This window comes from Capra hircus, chromosome 4 (genome assembly GCF_001704415.2).
Source record: "Capra hircus breed San Clemente chromosome 4, ASM170441v1, whole genome shotgun sequence".
Lineage (NCBI taxonomy): Eukaryota > Metazoa > Chordata > Mammalia > Artiodactyla > Bovidae > Capra > Capra hircus.
In genome coordinates this window covers 57,891,015-57,916,448 of record NC_030811.1, presented here as the reverse complement: position 1 = coordinate 57,916,448, position 25,434 = coordinate 57,891,015, and the positions used below count along the sequence as shown (strand labels likewise).

The 25,434-nt window shown below is 41.2% G+C and overlaps 1 protein-coding gene across 4 annotated transcripts in view; it reads right to left on the bottom strand.

Annotated features, from left to right (window-relative positions):
• Window positions 1–9,853, bottom strand: part of NPSR1 (neuropeptide S receptor 1) — a 158,545-nt gene extending 148,692 nt beyond the window's left edge. For all 4 annotated transcript variants that reach the window (XR_001918006.1, XM_005679196.2, XM_013963230.2 and 1 more), the window contains exon 1: window positions 9,665–9,853. Coding sequence is in view for 3 of the 4 variants with exons in the window: in XM_005679196.2 (XP_005679253.2) it covers window positions 9,665–9,808 (144 nt within the window). In the remaining variant the exon portion in view is untranslated. The remainder of the gene's footprint in view (window positions 1–9,664) is intronic.

The window sequence follows — 25,434 nt, the reverse complement described above, 5'->3', positions numbered from 1 at the left end:
TGCGTCATAACTATTGGCTGAGTATACCTTTCCCCTGTTAGACAGAATTGTCTGACAATATGATACCTGTTTTGTGCATCTTTGAAACCCCACTGCCTAAAGTAATACTCAGTCAATCCCATCTGTGATTCTCAACTTCATAAAGGAGTACATGACATGGGAAGGAAAAGAATATAGTTTAAAAGATTATATTCTGAATTATATCTTGATTTGGGGATTTCTCAGGTGGCCCTAGTGATAAAGAACTCATCTGCCAACGCAGGAAACATAAGATACATGGATTTGATTCCTGCGTCAGGAAGATCCCTTGGAGAAGGGCATGAAAACCCACTCCAGTATTCTTGCCTGGAGAACCGTCATGGACAAAGGAGCCTGGTGGGCTACAGTCCATAGGGTCACAAAGAGTTGGACACAGTTGAAGCAATTTAGTATGCATGCATGACTTATTTTTAGATATGATATTTAATTTATTTTCAAATTTAAATTAAATTGAGAAAAACTATTTATGTTTATCTATCAATTCAGTTCAGTTCAGTTCAGTCACTCAGTCATGTCTGACTCTTTGCTACCCCTTGAATTGCAGCTCACCAGGCCACCCTGTCCATCACCAACTCCCGGAGTTCACTCAGACTCACGCCCATCGAGTCCGTGATGCCATCCAGCCATCTCATCCTCTGCCTTCCCCTTCTCCTCCTACCCCAATCCCTCCCATCAGAGTCTTTTCCAATGAGTCAACTCTTCGCATGAGGTGGCCAAAGTACTGGAGTTTCAGCTTTAGCATCATTCCTTCCAAAGAAATCCCAGGGATGATCTCCTTCAGAATGGACTGGTTGGATCTCCTTGCAGTTCAAGGGACTCTCAAGAGTCTTCTCCAACACCACAGTTCAAAAGCATCAATTCTTCGGTGCTCAGCTTTCTTCACAGTCCAACTCTCACATCCATACATGACCACTGGAAAAACCATAGCCTTGACTAGACGGACCTTCGTTGGCAAAGTAATGTCTCTGCTTTTCAACATGCTATCTAGGTTGGTCATAACTTTTCTTCCAAGGAGTAAGCGTCTTTTAATTTCTATAGGTGTTAAGAATTTAAAAGGTTAAATAATCTTAGTAATATTTGTTGAATGAAAACATTAGTTTCCCAGCCCCTTAGGACAATGATAAATCCTCTTTGACTCCCTAGTCCCTAGAATAGGGCCCTACACAGTGAAAGCAGCTGTAGTCTCAGTGTTCACAGGATAAACACCTTTTCTGCTTGAAGTGTCCAGAGGCAGCAGACAGGAACCATGCGTGACCACCTGATTGACATTCTAGTAGACAAGGCTAATCCATTCACCCCACTGGAGCTGATTCTTCCTGTTGTCCACAGATGGTACTCTCTGCCCTCTGCACTTTGCAGAAGATCTCTGTGACTGAGCTTCTATAATCAGGCATCAGAACACATAAACAGAGAGCAGGGATGTGAATGCTAACACACTTTCCCAATACCCACCTGGTGTCTTAGGGCTCAGAAGTGTATGGCTTTCTAGCCTCAGATATTGAAGCTGAGCTGGCAGCAAGGGAAGGGGATGTTGTTTGCTTTAGGTCTAATGATCTGGACTTCCCTGGTGACTCAGATGGCAAAGAGTCTGCCTGCAATGTGGGAGACGTGGGTTTGATCGCTGGATTGGGAACTGGCAACCCTCTCCAGCGTTCTTGCTGGGAGAATCCCAGGGTCAGAAGAGCCTGGCGGGCTACAATCCTTTGGGTTGCAAAGAGTTGGACATGACCAAGAGACTAAAACACACACACACACACACACACACACACACACACACCCCGCCGATAGGGCTTGCTATGGTGTCAGTGAAAAAAAGTGAAGTCACTCAGTCGTGTCCAACTCTTTGCGACCCCATGGACTATAGCCTACTATGCTTCTCTGTCTGTGTCAGGAATTCCCCCAAATCATGGCGCCTTTAAGTTTAACCCAATGGCTTGGAGAATAAGGATTAAGACTCCATCTACTTTAATGTTTTCACATGAATTTGCTGAGACCTCAGAAATAAACTTGTTACACAGATTGTTTCTCAATATGCTCTTTCATTCAATAAAACATGTTTTGACCATTTGTCTACCATGTTGTCAGGCACTACCCCAGGGGTAGTGGGATCTCAAGCTGCCTTAAAATGACTGACATCATGTATGTGTGTATGTATCTGTACGTGTGTTGGTCTATGTTTATGTGCACACACGTGTGTGTGTGTGTGTGTGTGTAGGCGGACATGCACGTCAAGAGATGCATCTTGTCACACAAAGACTTGAAGTGCTTTGGAAACATAAGAATAGTGGCAGTGCTGATCTACTAAACAAACTTGAATTCTTCACAGATGATGGGGCAATTGAGCTTAGATGTGATATCAGAAGAAAAAGGCATGGTGAGAAATGCTATGAAAAAGGCATTTCTGCCAAAGATAATATTTCCCTGGAATACAGTATCCAGTGAGGCATGGTGCAGGAGAGGAGAGAAATGGGGGAGGAGGGGCAGTCATATTGTGAAAAGCCAGAAGGCTAGTTTGGAGAGTTTGAGTTTTATTGTGCAGAAGGTGAAGGTCAAACCATGCTTGGTACTATGTTGCCTGCACTGGGGGCATTCAGTTAAGCTACATTTCCTATGCCCAACAACTAATTCTTGCCAGCAGAACTGGAGTCAGTCATGCATCATTTCAGGCCAAAGCAGACAGGGTAAGTATTGCCATCTCCCTTGGAAACTGCTTATTCTAGAAGGCAGAGATACAAGTTGACCTGTTTGCAACTGGGATGTGAGAGAAAAATAAACTTTTAATGTGTTAAACCACTGAGATTCAGGGTGTAGACTTTTTTGGTTTCGTTTTTTAAATTAATGGGACTTTGTTATTATTATTATTATTGTCAAGCTGTATGAGGCTTGTGGGATTTTACTTCTTTGACCAGGGATATAACCCTCTTCCCCCAACCCCCTGCCCCCCGCCAAAGTGGGTATACAGATTCCCAATCACCAGTCCTCTAGGGAAACCCTGGGGTTTAGTTTTTTGCTATTACAGAGACCTATCCTATCCAACTAAAATCGGCAGTAGAACCATGTTTATTTTTCCTTTTTTCCTTCCTTTCTTTGTTTGTTTCTTGCTTTCTTTCATTTATGTTTTAGAAAATTCACACCCTTAACTTCTATCAGGCCTTGTGTTCACATCAGGTTAAAAAAAGGAATGCTACTTTTAAATCCTCCTAGAGCTGATGGTGAGTCAGATGAAATCATATGATATCAAGTTGTTAACTGTAAGGTGCTGCCAACTATAAGAGACCCATCATTTTTAGGCAGATGTCAATATTGCCTCTACAAAAAGATAAAAACCCTGGTTATTCGTTAATGACTTCATCATGACCTTGGTGGTTTTGCCATCTTGTGGCCCAGAAAATCTTTCTCCCATGGTAGAAATTCATCCCTTCTGGATGGGGTATTATTTCCTATCTCTGTAAAAAGCCCTTCTTATAGTAAGCCATTAAGCTTGCATAGGTAAAAATTAGATGTGGCATCTGGATGTAAAGAAGGAAGGGGAATCATCTCTAGATCCCTTATCCTACATTTTCCATGGTCTAATTGAGAGAAATGAAACAGTTCAGCACCACTGTTTGGGGGCCTAAAGCATACTGAAGCGATCTTGGAGATCTTCCAGTACACCGATCTCTCTTAGTATCTTCAGAAGTTTCTTCTGTGTGGGTAACGGTGGCGCCTCATCTCTCAGGAGCTTCAGAAAGGAGTGTAACAATTCACCCCTGGGGCTATAACCGCTAACATTTCTGAAACACTGTACTCAAGGCCATCACTGTCCTTAACGGCCCCACAAACATTTTACCACTTAACTTGTCACAACAATCCTCTGAAGGAAGATTCAGTTATTAGCACCATTTGTCAGACGAATAAACCGATGCATAGGTAGGCGGGAACTCCCTCGAGTTCTCAGCCAGATGGCGGAAGCACTGGGAGCTGACGTCAGCAGTCCTGTTTTACAGCCTGTGCCTCGCTACAGTGACAGGGAGGATTCAAGAGCCTGAGTATACCTGGGCATGACTAGGCTACTTCTTCTGCCATCAGCTGAGCTGAGAGGTCCAGGAGAAGCCAAGTTCAGTTACAGAAAATAAAATTACATTTCTCGTCTACTTCAGTACATAGCTCGAAATGTTCTTACCCACTATCAACAGGAAATTACTTCAAGGATGACAGGGTGAGATATATATATAATTTTTTTCTTTTTGAAGCATTAATGAATATGCTCTTTTCCACTTTCTTGAGAAAACCTCTCGGAGCTTAGGCAGCCAGAGAGCTCTACTCCATCTGGCCTCTGGGTACAGTCTTTACTCCAGCAATGCAGACAAAGAGAAATAAGTCAGCTCCCGGCTCTCAAAATACCTCTTGAAGGATATCATAAACAGCTTGAAGAGACATGTCTTTTTCCTTTGCAAGAGGATGTGTCTTTTGAGCCTTCAGCTCAAAAGAGTCTGGAATAATTCATTTGGTGGCAAACAGTCTAGTCATGTTCCCCACCACAGAGAAAGCAGGCAGTGGGAGACAGGAGTGTCAGACGGTACAACAGTGGTGCGGAGTGTGAGGAGACTTAGACAATGATGAGAGGATTTGTACAGGATTAGAGAGCAGCGAGCTCCATTTACTGTACAGGAATCAGGGGATGGCAGACCCCGGGGATTCACCCAGCTCTCGTGAGGTGGCAATTGGATAGTTAATGGCCTCGTGGGGAGACAGAGGACCAGACCAAAGCTGGGAGGCAAGCAGTCAAACTTTTCTTTCCCAGGAAGGATGCAGAATTTCAGAGGGTTGAGAGAGGGGAGGAGGGAGGTGTGAACACCCGTGCACCTGAAGGGAGATGGGACAGACAGATGCTCCCGCAGAAGGCAGCGCAGCCTGACCCGAGCCTAATGTAGATCCTGACAAGAATCTGGAACAAGCGCGATCACTTCTGAAAGCCAGACAGGACTCTTCATCTCAGTCAATGCCTAGTGGCCCAGGTTCCTCCCCAGGTCAGACTTGCTCCCTCACTCCAACCACACATATATGGACACACACACTCTAGAAGCATCATTCCTAGAACTTAGATGCCTTTCCTGAGTCGGACCCTTCACAGGCTGAAAAACTGCAATTCTGCACTTAGTCTGAATTAACTATGATTGTTACCTGCCATAAGATGATGTGATACAAAGAGATCAGTGATACAAAGAGAAAGTTGGTTGAGAGAGTTTTCCCTTTTCACACACGAGAGTACATAACTTTGGAATTGCATGACAGGCTTGTAAATAAAGCCAACCAATGAAATGTGTGCCTTTCTCAGGGGCATGGGGTGAAGTTGGATGTGGTACAGTGCTGGTCCAGGGCAGGGGATTGGAGAGTAGCGTGCTAGGTGTGCCCAACAGGATTAGGCAGTGATAGCAGACCTTTAATAATTATTTAACTTTGCAAAACTAGTAGTAATTCCCTATGAACAGTCACAGTATTCAGCTCTAGAAACTCAGGATGAACAGAAGAGGACAGAAAGATGAGTGATAAAATGTAAGAATCATTGTTATAAGTTTCAGGAAGTACCTTGAAAGGACAGGAACCAAGGGCTCCTGGACTCCAGGAAGGGTATCCCTGACATTGTTCTGAGGCCCAAGGCAGGAAAGGAGACAGGCAAGTCCTATAGGGCCAAGGTGGGACTAAAGGAGTGTGCAGAGAAGCAGGCAGGTGCGCACAGAGAGAGCTGAAGTGGCAGCCACTGAAAGTGAAAGTGCTGGTCCACAGTAGGTAGAGTGTGTTCTTACAAAGGAATTGTCAATCTAAATATTATAAGAACAAGAACAATATACTTCAGATTCTTTATATCATTAAATGTTTCTTTAAGTCTAGTGTGAGATAATTGAGACATGGGTTGAACTGGAATTTGCTTTTGTTATATTAATGGAGGAGAAATGTTTTAAGAAAATTAAGAGACAGCAGGCAGAGGGAGCAAAACAAAGGGAACAAACTGTGTCCAATCACCCTCAAGCACTTAGAAGCAACCATTTACATATAAACAATAGTTAGACTAATTGCATATCATTGGCAATGACCCACTAAAGGAGATTCAAAAAAAGATCATTGTCAAGTAATATCTTTGCAATCTTGGTTCATGTTTCTCCCCTCACCTGAGAGTAATAAAACTGAGTTGTTTTGCATTATTTTGTAATTTCAGCAATTTACTAATTCAAGTAGGTTTCCCTCCCAGTACTTTGAATTAATTTTCTCATCGTCAGGAATCAGGGATTCAGGAAATTTTGCAAGTGAATTTACCAGCAAAATTAAGGCTATTGAGAAGAGTTTCATCTTTGTCTTCCACTGAACAGTCTTATATTCAGGCCCTCCATTCACTTTCTTATGAGCCAGGGCCCATCTTCCTTAAAGATGTTTGGTAGATTCTTGAAGCCCATAGGGGTGCTTGGTGCTGGGGACTAGAAATGGATGAGGTGAACTAGATGGAAACTTGAACATATGAGACATTGAAAACTGTGAAAGAAACCAGGGCCTGAGCTGAGAACCTTGAACCCAGGACCATAGAGCTTTAGTCATGTGAAACCCACGATGGAAGAAGAAAGTGGTGAACTCACTTCTGCCCTTCCTGCTGGTATCCAAGAATATACAAAGGATGGCAGAGTGGGTTAGCGCAGTGGGGAGCAGGGGCAAGAATTTGGAGATAGAGATGGGAAGAAAGAAAAGCCTCCAAGCTTGTGAAGAAAGGGCTGGTAAGATTTAGACATGGATATCTTATCTTCTGCCAAGAGAGCTTTGGGTTTGGAGGAGAATTTGAGGGCTACATAAGTAAGTAGGTTAGAAGCCCAGGCATGTAGACTGAGAAAAGCAGCTAAGACTAGGGCAGACAGCAATGGGTGGGTGTGGGTTCGCTAGGGCTAAACCAGCATGAGCTACAGTGTATGACGATACATTTACTTTTGTATTCCACCCACTGGAAACTATTACTTACCTTCATCACATTGGCTTAGAAATGGAATAAGGATGAGCTAAATGTGCCTACAGAGAAAGACCTCAGTGAATACAGTTGACAAAGACCTGGCAGGGCAGGGGCTGACCTGTGGAGTAGCAGTGAATAAGATCCTCACCTCTGTCACTGAGAAAGCAAACTTTCTGTTGCCCAGTCTGACAACATGTAGATGGCAGACAGAAACAGAACACAGACCCACAGTTCATTTATGCAGTAAATGTTTATTGAGTAGGACACGCAGGGTGCTGGGTTTTGGAGCAAACATGAAACAAACATTAGTCATTACTTTCACTTGAGGCGCTTAATGACTGTTGCACATTGACCTGACACATTATTGGAACAGCAGTTGAGCACAGAGTTGGATTAAGTGCAAAGAGAGGGGGTGTCCTCCAGACACTACCGGAACTCGGAGGAGGGATGAGTTTGGGGGTCTTCAGGGAGGAAGCAACCCAAGAGGAGCCTTAAAGACCGGGTTGAATTTAGATAAACTGAGATGAAGATGAAAGGCATTTGAAATGAAAGGTACACCATGGGTTGAGGATTAAATGAGACACTTCACAAAAGTCATTCAGAAAGATTCACGTCACCAAGAAAGCCCACAGCCAATGAAATGTACGGCTTTTGCTATTGCTATTATTCTCCTACTTTTACTGCTGTTACCACTTTGTTTTTGATGATGTTTCTACTGCTTTTGGAAAAGGCGATGGAGATTAAAAGGACATGGTTGGGAGACAATTCACAAACACAGTTCTGACTTTCTTGAGACACGTGTGGGATAAAGGGATCACAAGGAACAAGAGCTTGCATCAAAACTGCTTGTGCTCAAAGGGGGTGGTGGAAAAAGTTACACATTAGCTTAAGACACTTCAGCTAGTTCTTTACCAACACTACTACTGACTGTTGTATAGCTAAAAATCACTGCTTTAATGAATGATTATATTTTTCAAAAAATGAAACAGAACATTCTAAGTTCCTGATCAGATGTATTTTCTTTCTTTCTGTTTCTCTCCTTGTCTAGTGGTTCAATTGCTGGAGGGCAAACTTATTAATAGAAATGAGATGAAAATGATGTGATTTTCCGTAGTGCCTGGAGATGATGTTGCTAGGACAGAGTTCAAACACCAGAAGAGAGTGAGTAGGGGTTTGTTTGTCCAAACACTCAAAACTTCCCCTTCGGAGCTGTATTAAAAAAAAAAATGGCAAATGAGATTTCAGCTGATTATTGCCTGACTCTCAGAACAACTGTCTTATTGCTGATTATTGTCCTTTCCGCAGTGGCCACTCTTTCTTCATTCTGTTTGCTGTCATGTTCTATAAATACCAAAAAGGCTGCAGAGGCAGCATCTCTGAGAGGAGCAGTATGCTTCCTGGGTGCAGAAAGCGTGCCTCTCCAAGATAGAATCTCTGGATCTGAAGGCTGATTTCAGAGGGGATTATTCAGTCAATGGTAAATGGCACCCCACTCCAATTTCAGTTTCTATTTTCTGTTGTAGATCTGGGCAGCTGGGCTGTGTGTGTGCACGAATGCATTAGGAAGTGGTGCCTAGGGATGGGGCCATGCAATCCGCCTAAGTGACTTGTTCCACTCTGCTTTGCTACATTTTCTCTAGGGCTCTCAAACACCAGTGAGGCTGGCTTCCAGGGCAGCTCCCTGCTGAAAGTTTTATTCTGAGTGTTGGCAAAGAAGCAAAGCTCCAAGGTAGATATTACAGCAAATTCTACCTTGTCAATAAAAACCAAATCATTTCAAGAACATCCAGAGGATTAAAAAAAAAAGAAAAAACTGCTAGAATTTTTCTTGAAGTATGAAAGACCAGTTTGAGTCCTGGGAATTAGCGTAACAGCTGAATGCACCATCAGGCAGCCTGTGAAATAACCTGACATCCCTGCATTCCATGCAAGAAGCAGGAAACTATTTTCTGGATGCCCAGTTTATTCCTGACCACAATTTTGTGGAAGAGGAAACAGTATCAGCCTAACAATGGCCTCTTCCTCAGTGTGGCCCTTGGATATTTTGAAAGTGAAACTTACTAAGCTCTGATTTCCTCATTTCTTTTAGGAGGGAACTTGTTGTGAACAGTAACATCACCGACTACAGTTAAGGACCTTATTTCCCTCTGATGTTCACTGCAAAGGATCAGCACAGAAAGTGCGGTCCTTCTTTCCTTACTCAGCGCTATGTCCCTCATTGCAACAGGTACTGTCCTGGGTGATGTGGGCTTTACAAAACCTCTGATGCTCCTAACAAAAAACTCACAACAATAACCCTTACGAGGAACAGACATTTCAAGCACTACTAAAAGATTAACTGAAAGTACTTTCATCTAAGGACAGGGGAAAATTTAAAAGTCATCCACTTACAAATGTTACTCATGACTCTTACATTTGTAGCAGCAGCAGGGAAAAAAACAAAACAAAACAAATATTCTTAAGAAATGATGATATAGATCCTAGCACAATATGAAAAACTTACTTTTATAGCTCATCAGTTTTTTTTTTAAACTCTTTTTAGTAAAGAAAATAAGCTACACTCATTCATAATATTGGCTGTGATCTTTTAACTTAAAATTCTACTTTGTCTTATTATTTAAAATCAGTGTTCAGAGTGTAAGGCAGGAAACTTACCTTGAAGGAGTAGTAGAAGGAGCCCCATTCCTCTCCTTCCACCTCTGCAGTGAAAGTTACTGTTTCAGTACAAAGGACAGGAGAATTCAGTGCCTGCCGAGTCCCATCGGACTTGGCGCTGCCCTCTGTGAGGTTGGCCGGCATGGCTCAGGTGGAGTGGAGTCCCCCTGTCCTTGAGCTTGCAGCCGATGGAGAGAGTCCAGCCCTCTTCTTGAGAGCCAGGCAGCAGCTGCGGCTCTGCCCTCCTCTGCCTCCCTGAGCTTCTTCTGAAGCTCAGCTGAGAATAGGCTCAGAGCCCTCCCGGAACCCACCTCACTAAAGAGCTCTGCCTGCCTGCTCAATCCACGTGGTGCTTACCCCTCGGCAGTTATGATCCAGTAGCCGGCGCAGCCTCAACACTCCATGTACCTGCCCAGAGGTGGGGGTGGTCTTGCCCCAAAAAGCTGGCAGGAGCCCCTCACAGCAATCCACATGGCTCCCCAGGCAGTCCTTCCTGCTCAGTTGCACTTTTCCTCACTTCTGGAACAGACCTCCCTGCCCCCCACATCTGCTCCAGCTTCAACAAGACAGGAATTTGGATTCCACAGCCCCTTGATTAATTCAGGTCATGTTTGCCTTTCTGAAATCAAATCATAATGATGCATTTTTTTCAACTGAGGTTACCTTCTGACTTACGATCCTCACTCAAGCATTTGCTTAGTAGCCTGCACGTTATTTCAGTAAATGTGAGCAAAGAGCACGCTTGAGTCTCACACCCCTGATTCTACTCTAGGTTTTCAGAGGGCAATGCTTCAGAAAAGCCTGGGATTTGTGCTTGTCAGTCAACCACCACCTCTCATGATGTGACTGGGACTGGTGTTTTGTAGATATTCTTATCATCTTGATGTTCTTTTATTTGATGTCCAAAACAACTCTGAGAGGTAGGCAGGGAATGTATCTTTATATTCTCATTTGATACTAGAAGAAGCTGCTGCTCAGTGGTGAAACGACTTGCCCAAGATCCCACAGCTGGTGATGGAAATGAGATGATAACTCAGTTCTTCAGAAATTCCTAGACAGTGGTGCTTTTACTGTAACATACTATAATTTGTATCAAACCTCAGGAGCCTGTTAAGATATGAAGCTAAAGGAGTAAGGAGAGCAGGCCAGGTATAAAACAAGAGTACTAAGCTGCTTGTATTGCAATCAAGCGTGATACCTGATAACTTACGCTGAAGATGCTCCGTGAGCCAAACTTGCACAGCCACTTGTTAACAACACCTAGTATAAGAGTTAGTAATGTCATAAAAGACTATAGCCCCCATGATACTTCCTGGGAAAGTTGTAGCATAATCCATCCAGCCTAAGAGGAGTGCAGTGTCCTAGAGATGAGAAGATATTATCTATGCGGAAGGGACAGCAAATAGGAGGGAGCTGTCAGAAAATACCAGCTGAGCCACGAAGGAAGCCCCAGGGTGAGCTGTAGACTCTTAGGGAAAAGGTCAAAACAAGATGATAACCAAATAGTAAAATGAGCAAAGAGTGTTCTACCTGGCACATAAGCATGAACAAAGTGCTCAACCATTGGTGAAACAAAAGCAACTTAAAACAAGGCAGAATTTTTATTTGTTGGCATAGCAAAACTAGGATCTGGCTACCCCAAGTATTGACAAAGATGAGAAGAAACGGTGTGAGAATTAGCTGATATGCTCACCTTGAAGAGCTATTTGGCAGTATCCAGTAAAGCTAAGATTAAGTAGTCTATAAATTTCCCTCTCCTCATCTGGGTTACTCACATGTATTTAATTTAGGGAAATCCACTGCACTACACACATAAAATGCATGCATATTTTCGTAGGTCTGTTTTACTTCAATGAGAATTTATAAAGCAATATCTGTGAGAAACTTCTAGGAGAGAACAGAAGCCAGTTAAGTCATAGTGTGGTGAGGATAGAGAGAGAAAATGGTAGATGCCACAAACAGGTGGAGAGAAAACTTCTGTTTGTGCTGTTTTCTCTCCACTCACGGTCCAGCTAGATTAGTTTTTGACCTGTGGCTACCCAAGAGAATACTTATGTATGTGTACAAGGAAACATGCAAGAGATGCCTATGCAATGCTCCTTAGAAACAAATTAGAAGTAACCTAAATATTTACAGTGACAAAATCAATGAGACGCTCCAAACCAGAAATAACCCACATGCCTATCAACAGTAGACTGGATAAATAAATTTCTATGTAATCATATAATGAAATACTTTGTATCAACAAGATGAGTAATCTATAGCAAATGTAAAATTATAGATGAAATATACAAACATAAAGCTAAACAAAATATTTTTAAATTTATATGAAGTGTGACTACATATGAGCTTCCCTGATGGCTCAGCAGTAAAGAATCCACCTGCAGGATTCATGTCAATGTATGGCAAAACCAATACAGTATTGTAAAGTAAAAAAAAATAAAAAAAAAGAATCCACCTGCAATGCAGGAGACATGGGTTCGACACACAGGTTCAGTCCCTGGGTTGGGAAGATTCCCTGGAGAAGAAAATGGCAACCTACTCCAGTATTCTTACATGAGAAATTCCATGGACAGAGGAGCCTGGCAGACTGCAGTCCATGGGGTTGCAAGAGTCGGACACAACATAGTGACTAAACCACCACCACCATGACAATGTATGTGTGCACATATGTATAATATACATATACATACATATGTATGTATTTTACAATAGAACACTACACACTATTTGAAAGGAATGGTTGCAGGTAAGATGGCAAACTAGTATGGTGTGATGGTTAATTTTATATGTCAACTGGGGAGGTTGGTGCCCAGATATTTGGTGAAACATTCTCAGTGTGTCTGTGAGGATGTTTTGGGATAACATTAACTTTTGAATCATTAGACTGAGTAAGAGATGGCAATGGCACCCCACTCCAGAACTCTTGGAAAATCCCATGGATGGAGGAGCCTGGTGGGCTGCAGTTCATGGGGTCACGAAGAGTCAGACACAACTGAGCGACTTCACTTTCATTTTTCACTTTCATGCATTGGAGAAGGAAATGGCAACCCACTCCAGTGTTCTTGCGTGAAGAATCCCAGGGACAGAGAGGCCTGGTGGGCTGCCGTCTACGGGGTCGCACAGAGTCGGACACGACTGAAGCGACTCAGCAGCAACAGCAGACTGAGTAAAGCATGTTGGTGGCTTTCATTCAATCTATTGAAAACCTGAATAGAACAACAATGCCGATCCTGCCTCGAACAAGAGGGAACTCCTCCCACCAGCCTGCTTTGAGCTGGGGCATTGGTTTCTTTCAAGCCTTTAGATTTGAACAGAAGCCTTAGCTCTTCTTGGTTCTCAAGGCTGCAAGCTTTTAGACTGAAAACACATATTATCTAACCTGGCTAGCTGATCACAGGAGCCGTTTCCCTAGAGTAAATCAGTTTCTCCCTTGATATATCTCTCATTGGTTTTGTTTTCTTTGGAGAAACCCCAGTATTAGACATGGCATCTGGCTCTTCACCTGAATTCATTCCTACTGCTGCTGCTAAGTTGCTTCAGTCGTGTCCCACTCTGTGCGACCCCATAGACAGCAGCCCACCAGGCTCCTCTGTCCCTGGGATTCTCCAGGCAAGAACACTGGAGTGGGTTGCCATTTCCTTCTCCGTTCATTCCTACAGATTTCACAAAAATAGGAAGAGAATTAATGAATTACAGAACTTAGAGTAAAACCATATGATACCTGCTAGAAAGGCTTAAATGATAAAGATGGGAACCGTGTGTTTGTAAGGATTTGCAGGATGAAGAACCATCATACACTACTGAAGTGATTTAAATTGATACAAAACATTTTCGATAAATTCTTGGCATTGTTATCTAAAGTTCGGCATATTCTCTGACCCAATAGTTTCCTCGCTTAGGAAAATACCTGACACAAATGAATACTTAATCAAAACAGGTAAAGAAAAATAGAACAACTCTGTTTGAAATTGCCCCTAATTGGAAACTACCCACATAATAATAGCCCAAAACTACAAAGGTTCCAGGTGATCAATGAAAGAATGGGTAAACAAAGTAGGGTATATTCTTATTATGGAATATTTTGTTTAATATCTCTGTTCTCTGATAGATGATAAGCTCCACGAGGGAGGGTACAATAGCTATTGCGTTGACTGCTGTGTCTTTAGGGTCTAACACAGTGCTTGGCACACATACGATAGGCACTAAATAGTTTTGTTGAATGAATAAAGTCATCAGAATGCAAGTGGTTCCATGTGAGTGTGGTACTGTTACAAGGATGATCTTGAAACTTTTCTAATTTAACAAAAACATGTGAATCATTAGGAAATGTCAGTACATTGACTTTATTATTAATAATTCACTAATAACAATAGCCACAAACCCAGCATACTGTGATGGTGCAGTAGAGAATCTTTGCTTTGAATATCCAGTAGTTCTGGGGGCTGGCTCATGGGAGAGTGTGACAGGTATGCTTACAGGAACTCTATTTTGAGAGCACTGCTGCTGCTGCTAAGTCGCTTCAGTCGTGTCCGACTCTGTGTGACCCCAGAGATGGCAGCCCACCAGGCTCCGCCATCCCTGGGATTCTCCAGGCAAGAGTACTGGAGTGGGTTGCCATTGCCTTCTCCGTTTGAGAGCACTGGTCTCTACTAAATGTATCACTAGGGACAGCCCACCCTTCCCCATCATGCCACCTCCCTAACACAAGACGTAGTTAACGGTGTACTGACAGATTGCAATGAAGTAAGCCTCAAAACTGTATGTTTCCTGTAGAAACTGGGAGTCCCTGTATTTTATGTGCTCACTGCTTCCCAGGGCAGAGTTCTCAGTCCTGGCTGCACATTGGAATAATCAGGAGTGCTTTAGAAACTCTTAATCCTTGGGTAGCCTCCCCAAAGTTTCTGATTAGATTTTTCTAGGGTGCCGCCTGGGCATTAGGATATTTAAAGTCTCCCCAGGTGATTTTAATGTGCTTCCAGGAATGTGAAACCCTGTCCTATTAGGACAGCAAGCCACCTGGCTAGCATTTCTGTGATTTTTGGTACCTGCCCACAGAGTTCATTCTGGCGCCGCTGTCCTGGTCGTCTGCTCTTGTCTCGTCTTCAGCCCTGCGGGCTGTTCCTGGGGCTCATAGAACCCATAGTGAGCCTGATCTCATTTCTGGGCTCTGCTTTCTCAAGACCTAGTTTGAGCCACTGAACACCTGTCATCTCAGAGGAGAGCAGGAGGGAGGGGAATTTTCTTTATCTTTGGACCACCAATTTTACACTTTTTCAACACCAGAAGTCATGGTTAACTTCCGTTTTGGAGACCCTCAGATAAATAATTTGTGTCACATTTCTAGAACTAAGTATTACCTTTCTTAAAAAATATCCAACTAGAGCCTGAAAGAGATATGTTCCTGATGCAAAGAGCCGATTCACTGGAAAAGACCCTGATGCTGGAAAAGATTGAAGGCAGAAGAAGAAGAGGGTGACAGAGGATGAGATGGTTGGATGGCATCACTGATTCAATGGACATGAATTTGGGCAAACTCTGGGATATGGTGAGGGATAGGAAAGCCTGGTTTGCTGCAGTCCATGGGGTGGAAAAGAGTTGGACATGACTTGGCAAGTGAACAACAATAGCAAGAATCTGAAAGAAGATGTTTCAGGTAAGGAGGGGACAACAACACTCTCAGCTGTCCGTCCCTTAGATTTTCTCTGTCTTTGGTGTGGTCCAGTAATTCATTCTGCCTTTCTGATCTCAGGGTAGTGGGTCTCTCAGGTTAGTTCTTATATCTAAGAATGTAACAGATCCTGGACTAGGGCATCTCAATAAGACATCAATAAGGCTTGGTTGGAGACAGGGAGAAACTGCCTTAACAGGTGCTTCTGGAGCATACTTTTTACTGTTCCTGCTTTTGGGGCACATTTAGGCTGTGGGACTTTGGGGAAAATGTGCTGTCTGGGGAGCTGGGGAGTTTCATCTTTTGTTTTTTGTCCACTTTTGTCCCGGGTACATGCCCTGTTATCCTCTCCTCAGACTTCCCTACCCCTTCCCAATTTATCCGTGAAACATTTAGTTTGGAGGAAGGCACTTTACGTGGCCCAGGCAGGCAGTGAGACTGCCCCTTGTCCCTCACTGTCTTGGTTACTCTTCAATCTCTGGTAGCCCTTGAGATATGAGCAGTGTTCCTGCCCTGATGGAGAACCTAAAAATATCAGCTGAAACAAAAATAACCTTGGTAACCAATGTCAGGGACCACATGAAATCAGACTGACTCTGCTCCCAGCTGGTCTCCCATTGCCAGAATGGTTTGAAATTGGGCCTGGTCACTGAAAGTGGTTCAGTCGGGTCTGACTCTTTGCGACCCCATGGACTGTAACCTGCCAGGCTCTGCTGTCCACGGGATTCTCCAGGCAAGAATACTGGAGTGTGTATTCCATTTGCTTCTCCAGAAGACCTTCCCAACCCAGGGATCGAACCCAGGTCTCCTGCATTGCAGGTGGATTCTTTACCATCTGAGTCACCAGAGAGTTTCCCCAAGTCCCAGGGCTTCAATAAGCGTGACACTGAATGGGCAGTCTATGGGGACATGTCCACAACTGTTGACTATGAACTATTAGTAGATGTCAGTAAAAGGACAGTGGGGTGCTAACTTGGTTCTCATAAAGTCCTCTGCCGCTGGCTCACAAATGACTTTCCCTACAGTAACTCTTTTCCTCCAAAGCAGTGGCTGGTGTCAGTCTCTTTACGCTTGACAGGCAGATGCCCTTGAGCTAAAAGTAATGGGATTTTACAAGGACGGAAGAAAAGGAATACATGAGTTTTACTTTGAAATAGTATTGACATATTTTGATCATTATGAAGAAACAAGATTTTCTTTTTTCTTCCTGAGGCCTCTCTATGTTCTTTACTCCCTATTCTCAGCCTCTTCCCCTTCTAGATGAAGGTTACCTTTCCCAGGTTACTGGCTCCCTTCTTCATCTCTACTATAATCCCCTTTGCTCAAAATCAGTCTCATATCAGATACCTACCCCTTGGAGCTTTCTTGTAGCAGTACTTAAGTCTTAACCTTCTAAGGATGAAAAGCTCTACCCTGGGACAAGAATTTCAACTTCAGCAAATAAAATAATGGAGAGGTTTGGAAGAGAGATGCTCGCCGTTCCATGAATGCCCCTCAGCTTCCTGTTTCATACATTTATTTATGGGAGCCTTGGCTACAGTATTTATCCCTGAACACATATATTGTTTTCCTGAAAGGCTAAATGGAAAGAGTTCATAGGCTTTGTAATAAAAAGTATGGGCAAAACATCTAAACTTGTTTCTTATACATGTATTTTTAATGATTATTAGGGTCCAACTCAATAAGAATTGCCATTCTGCCTCATTGCAGTCTGAAAGCCCAAGGTTTTTCATTAGTTGTATGTAAATGAAAGGGAGAGTTCTGGGCCTCTGATGCATCTCCTGAAATTCCCAACACTCATTAGTTATTTGAAATCTTGGCATTTTCATGTATTAACCGTGACCTGGGTTATCAGCACCATCTGGATCCTAGGTTGGCTCTTCTGCTTTCTTTGTCCATGGACACCCGCAAGGCTCTTTCCTTGTCTGTTAACTGGGATGACAATAGCACCTGCATCATGAGGGTGTTGCAGAATTAAATGGGAAAATGCTTGTCCCTTAATGTTAATTGTCTTCCATTGTTCCTTCATGTTCTTATGACTATTATTTTTTACATGTACAAGTGTTTTGGGGGGCTCTCCATTTAGTATTCAAGTTCCTAAAGGGCAGACGCTGCCCCTTTTCTTTTTGTGTCTTCTGGCAACACTGACCTTCATCTGAACCCTATGATCTTCATTTCACTGTGGTCCCGAACTGGCTTATTGCAAGTAACCATCATTCCCCACATGACTGAGATTATATTCACAGATGCCTCCTTGACTTTTACAAGGCTAGACACAGACACTCCAATTCTCTTTGTCTCCTAAATGGTTAGCTAAGCTGTTTAGTTCCCCTCTGGTCAATTGGAATAAAATGCTGGTAAAAACAAACTTTGTTATGAATCTGTTCTTCTCACAGGCTAAACTTGGGTAGTCCTCAGCCTAAGTTGGCTTACAATCCCTCCTTAACAGCTACTGGAATAGGATGATGGTGCTCTTATCAAATTGCGCCCATCTGTCCATCCCCCTTATTCATGCTTGCTTCTTTCCAGACTCATCACTCCTTTTTGCCTAACCCTGGTGGCTCAGAGGGTAAAGTGTCTGCCTGCAATGCAGGAGACCTGGGTTCGATTCTTGGGTCAGGAAGATCCCCTGGAGAAGGAAATGGCAACCCACTCCAGTACCCTTGCCTGGAAAATCCCATGGACAGAGAAGCCTGGTAGGCTACAGTCCAAAGAGTCGGACATGACTGATTGACTTCACTTCACTTCACTTCAGACATACCTGCAGATCTCCTGGGAGCAGGGGGACCCTTTCTTCACTGCAGTGGTCCTACTTTCCCTATTTGCAAGTGGTCCCTTTCCCCTCTTGCCACAATCCTTTCAAGTAAAATCACTTCTTACCAAAGTCCCAAACTGTTCTTTGACAGCTCCAAACTGCTAAAAAATGCATGTTGTACTGAATTGAATTTGTTATTGGTCATAAATAGGTTTAAGCAATTGTTATGTGAGGGATGCATAATTCAGATGTGGGAAAGTTCATGGTTCTGTTGGAGAGAAAAGATATGACCCTCCAGGTTACATCACAGAAAGAGTGTGAAATAACATCAAAGCAGGAAATGACACAGGCAGTGTGTGATTCATCTCCAAGTGAATAGTAAAGAGAATGAATATTTTGACATCCAAGGAAGCTATGATCATAGTTTTGAGGTTTAAATTTGGGTTTAGCTGTTTTTAATTACTTTGGATGAAGCAAATAACTTTTTTTTTCTTACCAGTGTGGAGACTGGTTGAATAAGGGTGGGTTTAAGACAAAGGAAATTAGCTGCCTCTGGTGGGATTTTGATTCTCTGAAGCCAAAATGCTCCACTGCCTGCAGAGGCCAAATTTCTCATGGTTAAAGTGCTAATAGACACTCCATCATCTGTGATTTTTCTCTCAAAGGGAAGAGCTGATAGCTGATACTGGCGGTAGCCATGATGTTGTATACATGATCTAAGTTAGATACATTATAGCTGTTGCACTGGAACTTTAAATCTCTAAGTGCCTATTGTAGAATCTACGTAAATACGTGTTGGTTAGAGGAATTTTAATTATGTGCTAAGAGTAGGAAAGGATTTGGGGGGAAGAAATAGGAAATTCCACCTAATCACTGTGCTGAGGTCTTACATTTGTCACTTTTAATTCCCAGAATAATACTTTACAGTGTGTACAAGTTCCTTAGTAAGGTACAGAGAGATTTGGGTAAAGGAGATCTTTTTAAGTAGGAAAAAAGAATTAGAAACAATTACTGACTCCTTGTTGGTTAACTTTTCCTAGTCCCTCAATTTTTCCATTGTATTATGATATGGTTGTGAGGGCTCTGAATCATTAGTGTGAAATAATAGTGGCCTCTGAGAGAAAATTGCTTTGAAGGCAGAGATAAATCCTTGGGATCCTGGAGAAAAGATAAATGCAGAGTATTACATCTGGTAATTGCTTGCTGTAATAGGTATAGAAGTTATTCATGTTACAGTGTTTAAGAGATACACTCTCATAAAGAAATGGAATGCAATGTTAGGACACTGGGAGAAATATGAAATAGCAAACTTGCCTACTTTAAATAAATACCTGAACATGCAAAAACACAAGTTGTATTAACTGCTAATCTATTCCTCAGTCCTCAGGTGAGATCCTGCCATACACTCGGCTTTGCGTTCTACTTTGTAACTCTACACATTGTAGGCTTTTAAATCAATAAATATGATGGTTATTTTTAGTGTCTCTCTGTAATACAAATGTGATGTTCCCATGATCTATTCAGTCATCTTAACAATAACTGAGAGTTTAAGTTGTCTGAATTTTCAGAAATTGCACACTGAACACAACAAGTCTTTGAGTATTTGTCTGATAAATTTCTCAAAATATTTTCTTGATGTGTAATTTCTGATTTTTCTTTATTCCTTCTTCTGTCTCTATTTTTCTGTTTTTAAAATCTGAACCCTTGGATTAAATAATTAATATTTATTTTATTCCTTCATGCTTAAGGCAATGAATTTTCCTCTGATTATGCTTTTAGCTATGTCATGTAGATTCTGATCTGTCCTAGTCTTATTTTTATTATTTCCTACAATCTATGCAATAGATGCTTTGATTTCTTCTTATAGCAAAGAATTACTTGAACGACTTCTAAATATTGCTATCTTTGTTCAGGCCAATGTAAATTACTATTTTTATTTCTTGAATTTTGTTTTAAAAAGCCAAAAATCTACATTTTGAAATGTTTAAAAATTTTTATATGATCAATTTTGAAAAATAATCCATGGAATTCTATTGATAAGAAAATTACACACAAAAAAACTTTTGTATGCGTTATCTGTCAGGGCACCCATATTAGTTTTACTGTGTTCTTTAGAACCTCTATTTCCTTACCTTTTGATTTTTGTCTAATGATTTTTCAAAGACCCAGAGAAGTTTGGTTATGTTTTCTATTGTAAATGAAATTCTGTAAGTGCCATCTTGCATTTCTTGTAGGTTTTTACTTGTACTGTTTAGTGTTGTAGAAAAATTTATGTTATAGAAAAATTTATGATGTGTACTTATGTTGGACTATATCATTTTACTCTAAGGACCCTCTGTAACGTGGACATAATTATAGTCTGTGCTTCCTAGGGTTGTTGTAATGGTCAAACAAGTTGCTGTATGTGAAGGGTTCAGTGCAGTGGCTAGAGTGTTGTTCTTCTTGTTAATGGTAGTTTAATTTATATTTAGAACTGTCTTCAACTAAAACAAAAATTTAACTAATATTTTTAATTAAAAAATATTTATTTATTGGCTGCATTGGGCCTTAGTTGTGGCACGCAGGGTCTTTGTTGTGTCGTGGGGGATCGTTCGTCGTGGAGAATTGGACTCTCTAGTTGTGCGCAGGCTTCGGGAGCTGCAGCGCGCGGGCTCAGTGGATCTGCGGGTGTGGGACCTTAGTTCCCTGACCAGGGATTGAACCCATGTTCCCTGCATTGCAAGGTTGCTTCTCAACCACTGGAGCACCAGGGAAGTCCCTCTTTACTTTTTTAACATTGACTCGCTCCTGAAGTCCCCAGAACACCATTACCCTTTCCTTGGCTCTCGGTTTATGTCATCCATATCTACTTCTGGTCACATTCATCTCTTTCTCCGCTTCCTCTGCATTGCGATTTCTTCAATCCCATTTTGATCCGGACTAAACTAGTTTTGAGTTTTTATTCTTTTTTTTATTTGTTTGAACACCACTTATAATTATTATAATGATGGCATTATTAATTTCTTGAATTGTTTCTTTCGCACTACCAGACTTTTTAAATATAATTTTGTCTCTTTATACTATCATCTCATCTTTTGTTTCCAGTTAAGCTCAGTTTTGATAGCTGAAAAAAGGGATATAATATCAACCTCAGAAGATCATTTATATGGTAAAATGATATAATACACTTATTAATAGAACAATAGCTGATGTATAGTAAATGTTAAATATATAACGCAAGGGTTTTAAAAATTCCTTAAAAAAGACTAAATTTTCTATTTCTTAAAGTAATTTTTCACGTAATAATCTTTCTTTATGTAGGTTATGTTTTTTCACCTTTCATTTCTCAGAACTTTAAAACTAATTCCATATTTTGTCTTTCTAAATAGTTTTATTATGATATATTAAATAATTTACATACTGTACAATTTGCCAACTTGAAGTATATAGTTCAATTTATTGAGTAAATTTATGAAGTTGTAGAACCATCGTCGCCACAGTCCAATTTTAGAACATTTTCATTATCCAGAAATAACCTCTTACATCGATTTGCAGTTGTTCCTCTTATTCACCTCAGCCCCAGAAACCACTAATTAACTTTCTATCTCTATATATTTGTCTTTTCTGGACATTTTATGTAAAAGGATCATAAAATATGTTGACTTTTGTGTCTGGGTTCTTTCACACTGCATAATGCTTTTGAAGCACGTACATATTGTAGGGTACATCAGGGTTTTTTGTTTTAATGCTGAAAGTGTTTTATTGTACAGATATTCCCAATTTTACTTATCCATTCACCAGTTGATTGACTTTGGGGTCATTTCCACTTCTGGTGAGTTTGAATAATGCTGCTATAAACATTCACAGATGAACCTTGTGTTTGTCTTTGCAAACAAATGTTTTCATCTCTCTTGAATACATTACTAGTAGTGGAATTTTTGAGTTGTATGGTAAATATATGTTTAAATTTTGCTTATTTAGTTTAATTTTTGAAACATATAAGAGTATCACATACTCAGAAATGGAAACAAATTTAAAACATGAAAAAAGTATTAAAATATCAAAATGTCCACTTTATTCTATATTTTACATTTTTGCTTTTTTTAAGGAGTTGTTTTAGGTTCACAGCAAAATTAAGGGAAGGTAGAGATTTTCCATGTACTCCCTGCTTTCAAATATACATCAGTTCAGTTCAGTTCAATTCAGTCACTCAGTTATGTCTGACTCTTTGCGACCCCATGAATTGCAGCACGCCAGGCCTCCCTGTCCATCACCAACTCCTGGAGTTGACTCAGATTCACGTCCATCGAGTCAGTGATGCCATCCAGCCATCTCATCCTCTGTCGTCCCCTTCTCCTCCTGCCCCCAATCCCTCACAGCATCAGAGTCTTTTCCAATGAGTCAGCTCTTCGCATGAGGTGGTCAAAGTACTGGAGCTTCAGCTTCAGCATCATTCACTCCAAAAAAATCCCAGGGCTGATCTCCTTTAGGATGGACTGGTTGGATCTCCTTGCGGTCCAACGGACTCTCAAGAGTCTTCTCCAACACCACAGTTCAAAACATCAATTCTTCGGTGCTCAGCCTTCTTCACAGTCCAACTCTCACATCCATACATGACCACTGGAAAAACCATAGCCTTGACTAGATGGACCTTTGTTGGCAAAGTAATATCTCTGCTTTGGAATATGCTATCTATTGGTCATAACTTTCCTTCCAAGGAGTAAGCATCTTTTAATTTCATGGCTGCAGTCACTATCTGCAGTGATTTTGGAGCCCCAAAAAATAGTCTGACACTGTTTCCATTGTTTCCCCATCTGTTTCCCATGGAGTGCTTGAATGTCTTTTCATGTTCTTATCAGTCATTTGTATACCTTCTCTGGTGCAAATATTTTGCCCATATAAAATGTGTTATTTGTCTTTCTATTGAGTTTAAAGACTTCATTTTATATTCTGGGTTCTATATGTGTTATTGTTGTTTATTGCTTTATCCTCTTAGAAAGGGAGGTAGTCTATACAGACTTTCCATTTCCATATATTGGTGTGGCAGATGCTTTCTTAGTGAAATGAGCACATTTATATTAACAATGTGTCATGTAGACTGAGGACCACAAGGAGAAGGCAGAAATTCAGAAAGTCGGATCTCTGGGACTTTTCTTTCTGCACATTCTCTCATATTTTAAACTATTTAATGTGATATCAGATTAAAAGAGCATCATAATAGAAAAAGTATCATTGGAGTTACAGATTTTTCTCTTAATTCAGGATGAGTCAACCTCATTTGTGAGAATTTGTGGTAGTGGTTTTCAACTTTGGATAGACTTTGAATCATCTGGTGAGCCTTATACATAATCATTGCCTATGATCAACCACCAGATTTTGTTGTAAACACCCTGAGGTATAGCTCGGGTAATGGGGAGTTTAAACCAATACAGTATTGTAAAGTAAAATAAAGTAAAAAAAAAAAAAAAGTTCTCCAGGTGATTCTAATGTGCTGCCAAGGTTGAGAAGTACTAAGCTAAACAAAGAGTTGTGCCTGGAGTTTTCTGTCTGTTGACAATAGATAACTCACCGCTACACGCTTAGCTGGCAAGTAAATTGGTTCTTATTTCACCGGCGATGTGAGTCCATGGCGTGGCCGCATAACCTTCACGTTGGTCATGTGTACATGAGCATGTGGTTTCCACTCCAATCAGAAGGAGAAGGCACTGCAATTAAGGCACTATTCAGAAACTATCTGAGAAATGTGGAAAACGGACTCAGCCTTCAGCTAAACCTTTCCTCAAATTTTTCGTGCAGGCAGTGGGTAGACAGGCAGGAAAAATGTTGCCATCTGACCTACATTCTGCACTTCACTCACTTCCCATACCACTGTGTCAGTGATTCTCAACCATTAATGTGCTTCAGAATTACCTGGAGACCTAATGAAGAACAGAGATACAGACACATTAAATATTAATGGTTGGTGCAAGTATTAACGATTAATAGGTAAAAAACCTGGGCCTCTGTATTTTAATCAAGTTTCTCAGGTTCTGGCATATCAAAGTCTGAAAACCATTACACTAAGGCATTTTCTTGAGAACTTTCATTAGAAGGTTCTTGTAAAGGAGGTTTGTGGTCTGTTTTGATATATGCTCTGCTGCAATTCAAACTTGGATATACATAGAGATTTCTTGAGCTGCTGTCATCCTAGTTTACTTGATTTTTGTGTTTGGAATGCATTATATGTATCAAACACTGAGCATAGTCAAAAGCATAACAATACGGAACAGCAGTTTGTAAATGTGTTTAATCCCATAATTTGTTCTTGCCTGAAAGTCTGGCAGCAGCAGCAGCAAAAGTCGGGAGATGTTCTGATTGCATATTGTTGTGGAACAAACCACTGAAAAACTTAGTGGCACAAATCAACAACTATTTATTGGGCTTACAGATTCTGTGAATCAAGAATTTGGACAGGACATTGCAGAAGTCATTTGTCTTTACTCCATGATGTCTGGAGCCTCCGTAGGAGAACTTGAAAACTAGGTAATTTAAATGACAGCAGGTTAGAATATTTTTGAGAATTTTAAACTCATATGTTGGCACTTGAGCTGCGATGTCTCCATGCTGAACTTAGTGGGGACTGTTGACCTGAGTGCCTACACATAGTCTTTCCAAGCTTGAGCTTCCTCATAGCATGGCAAACCCAGGGTAACTGAATATCTTGCATGGTGGCTGAGGGATCCAACGTGAGTATTCCTACAAATAATGTCAAACTAAATGCACTGTGACTTTGGATGGAACGATGCCAGGCATATCTGGGTAATTTCAGTTTCAGAGGAAAGGGTTTTCAAAGTCCACAGTTCATGTCAATGATTTCAATTTCTACCTTTATATCTTTCTCAAGTGAAAGAACTTCTCAGTCAATTATTTTTTCTTATCTGAATTGCCAGCTTTTCTTCTTGTCTCTTCACACTTAGGTGACAAATTTGTACCAGAATCATAACATCATGCTCCATATTGTTACACTGAAGTCTGTTTTAAATTAGAACACTATAAAGAATCTTAGAAATAGCAATGTTGAGGTGACTTTGTTGAAAATGAAATTAGTAAGCCCAATCTCCTGTCACTCAAATAAAGGAAAATTCATTGCTCTAACCCAAATGCAGGATGATATCAGGTCTCCTGGGTACGTCAGCTGAAGAGGAGGTTTTGTCTGGTTTAGGAGACCACCTAGGCCTCCCCAAGAATGTCTTCATTTTTCACTGTTTCAGAGAATGCATCAGCCATTTGATCTATGGAATGTATCTAAGGCAGGGAAAAGAGAAATTAAAATTCTTAAGGTAGGATGACAAGGGAATGAACAGTCCCTGATCTCAGTAAGTCTAG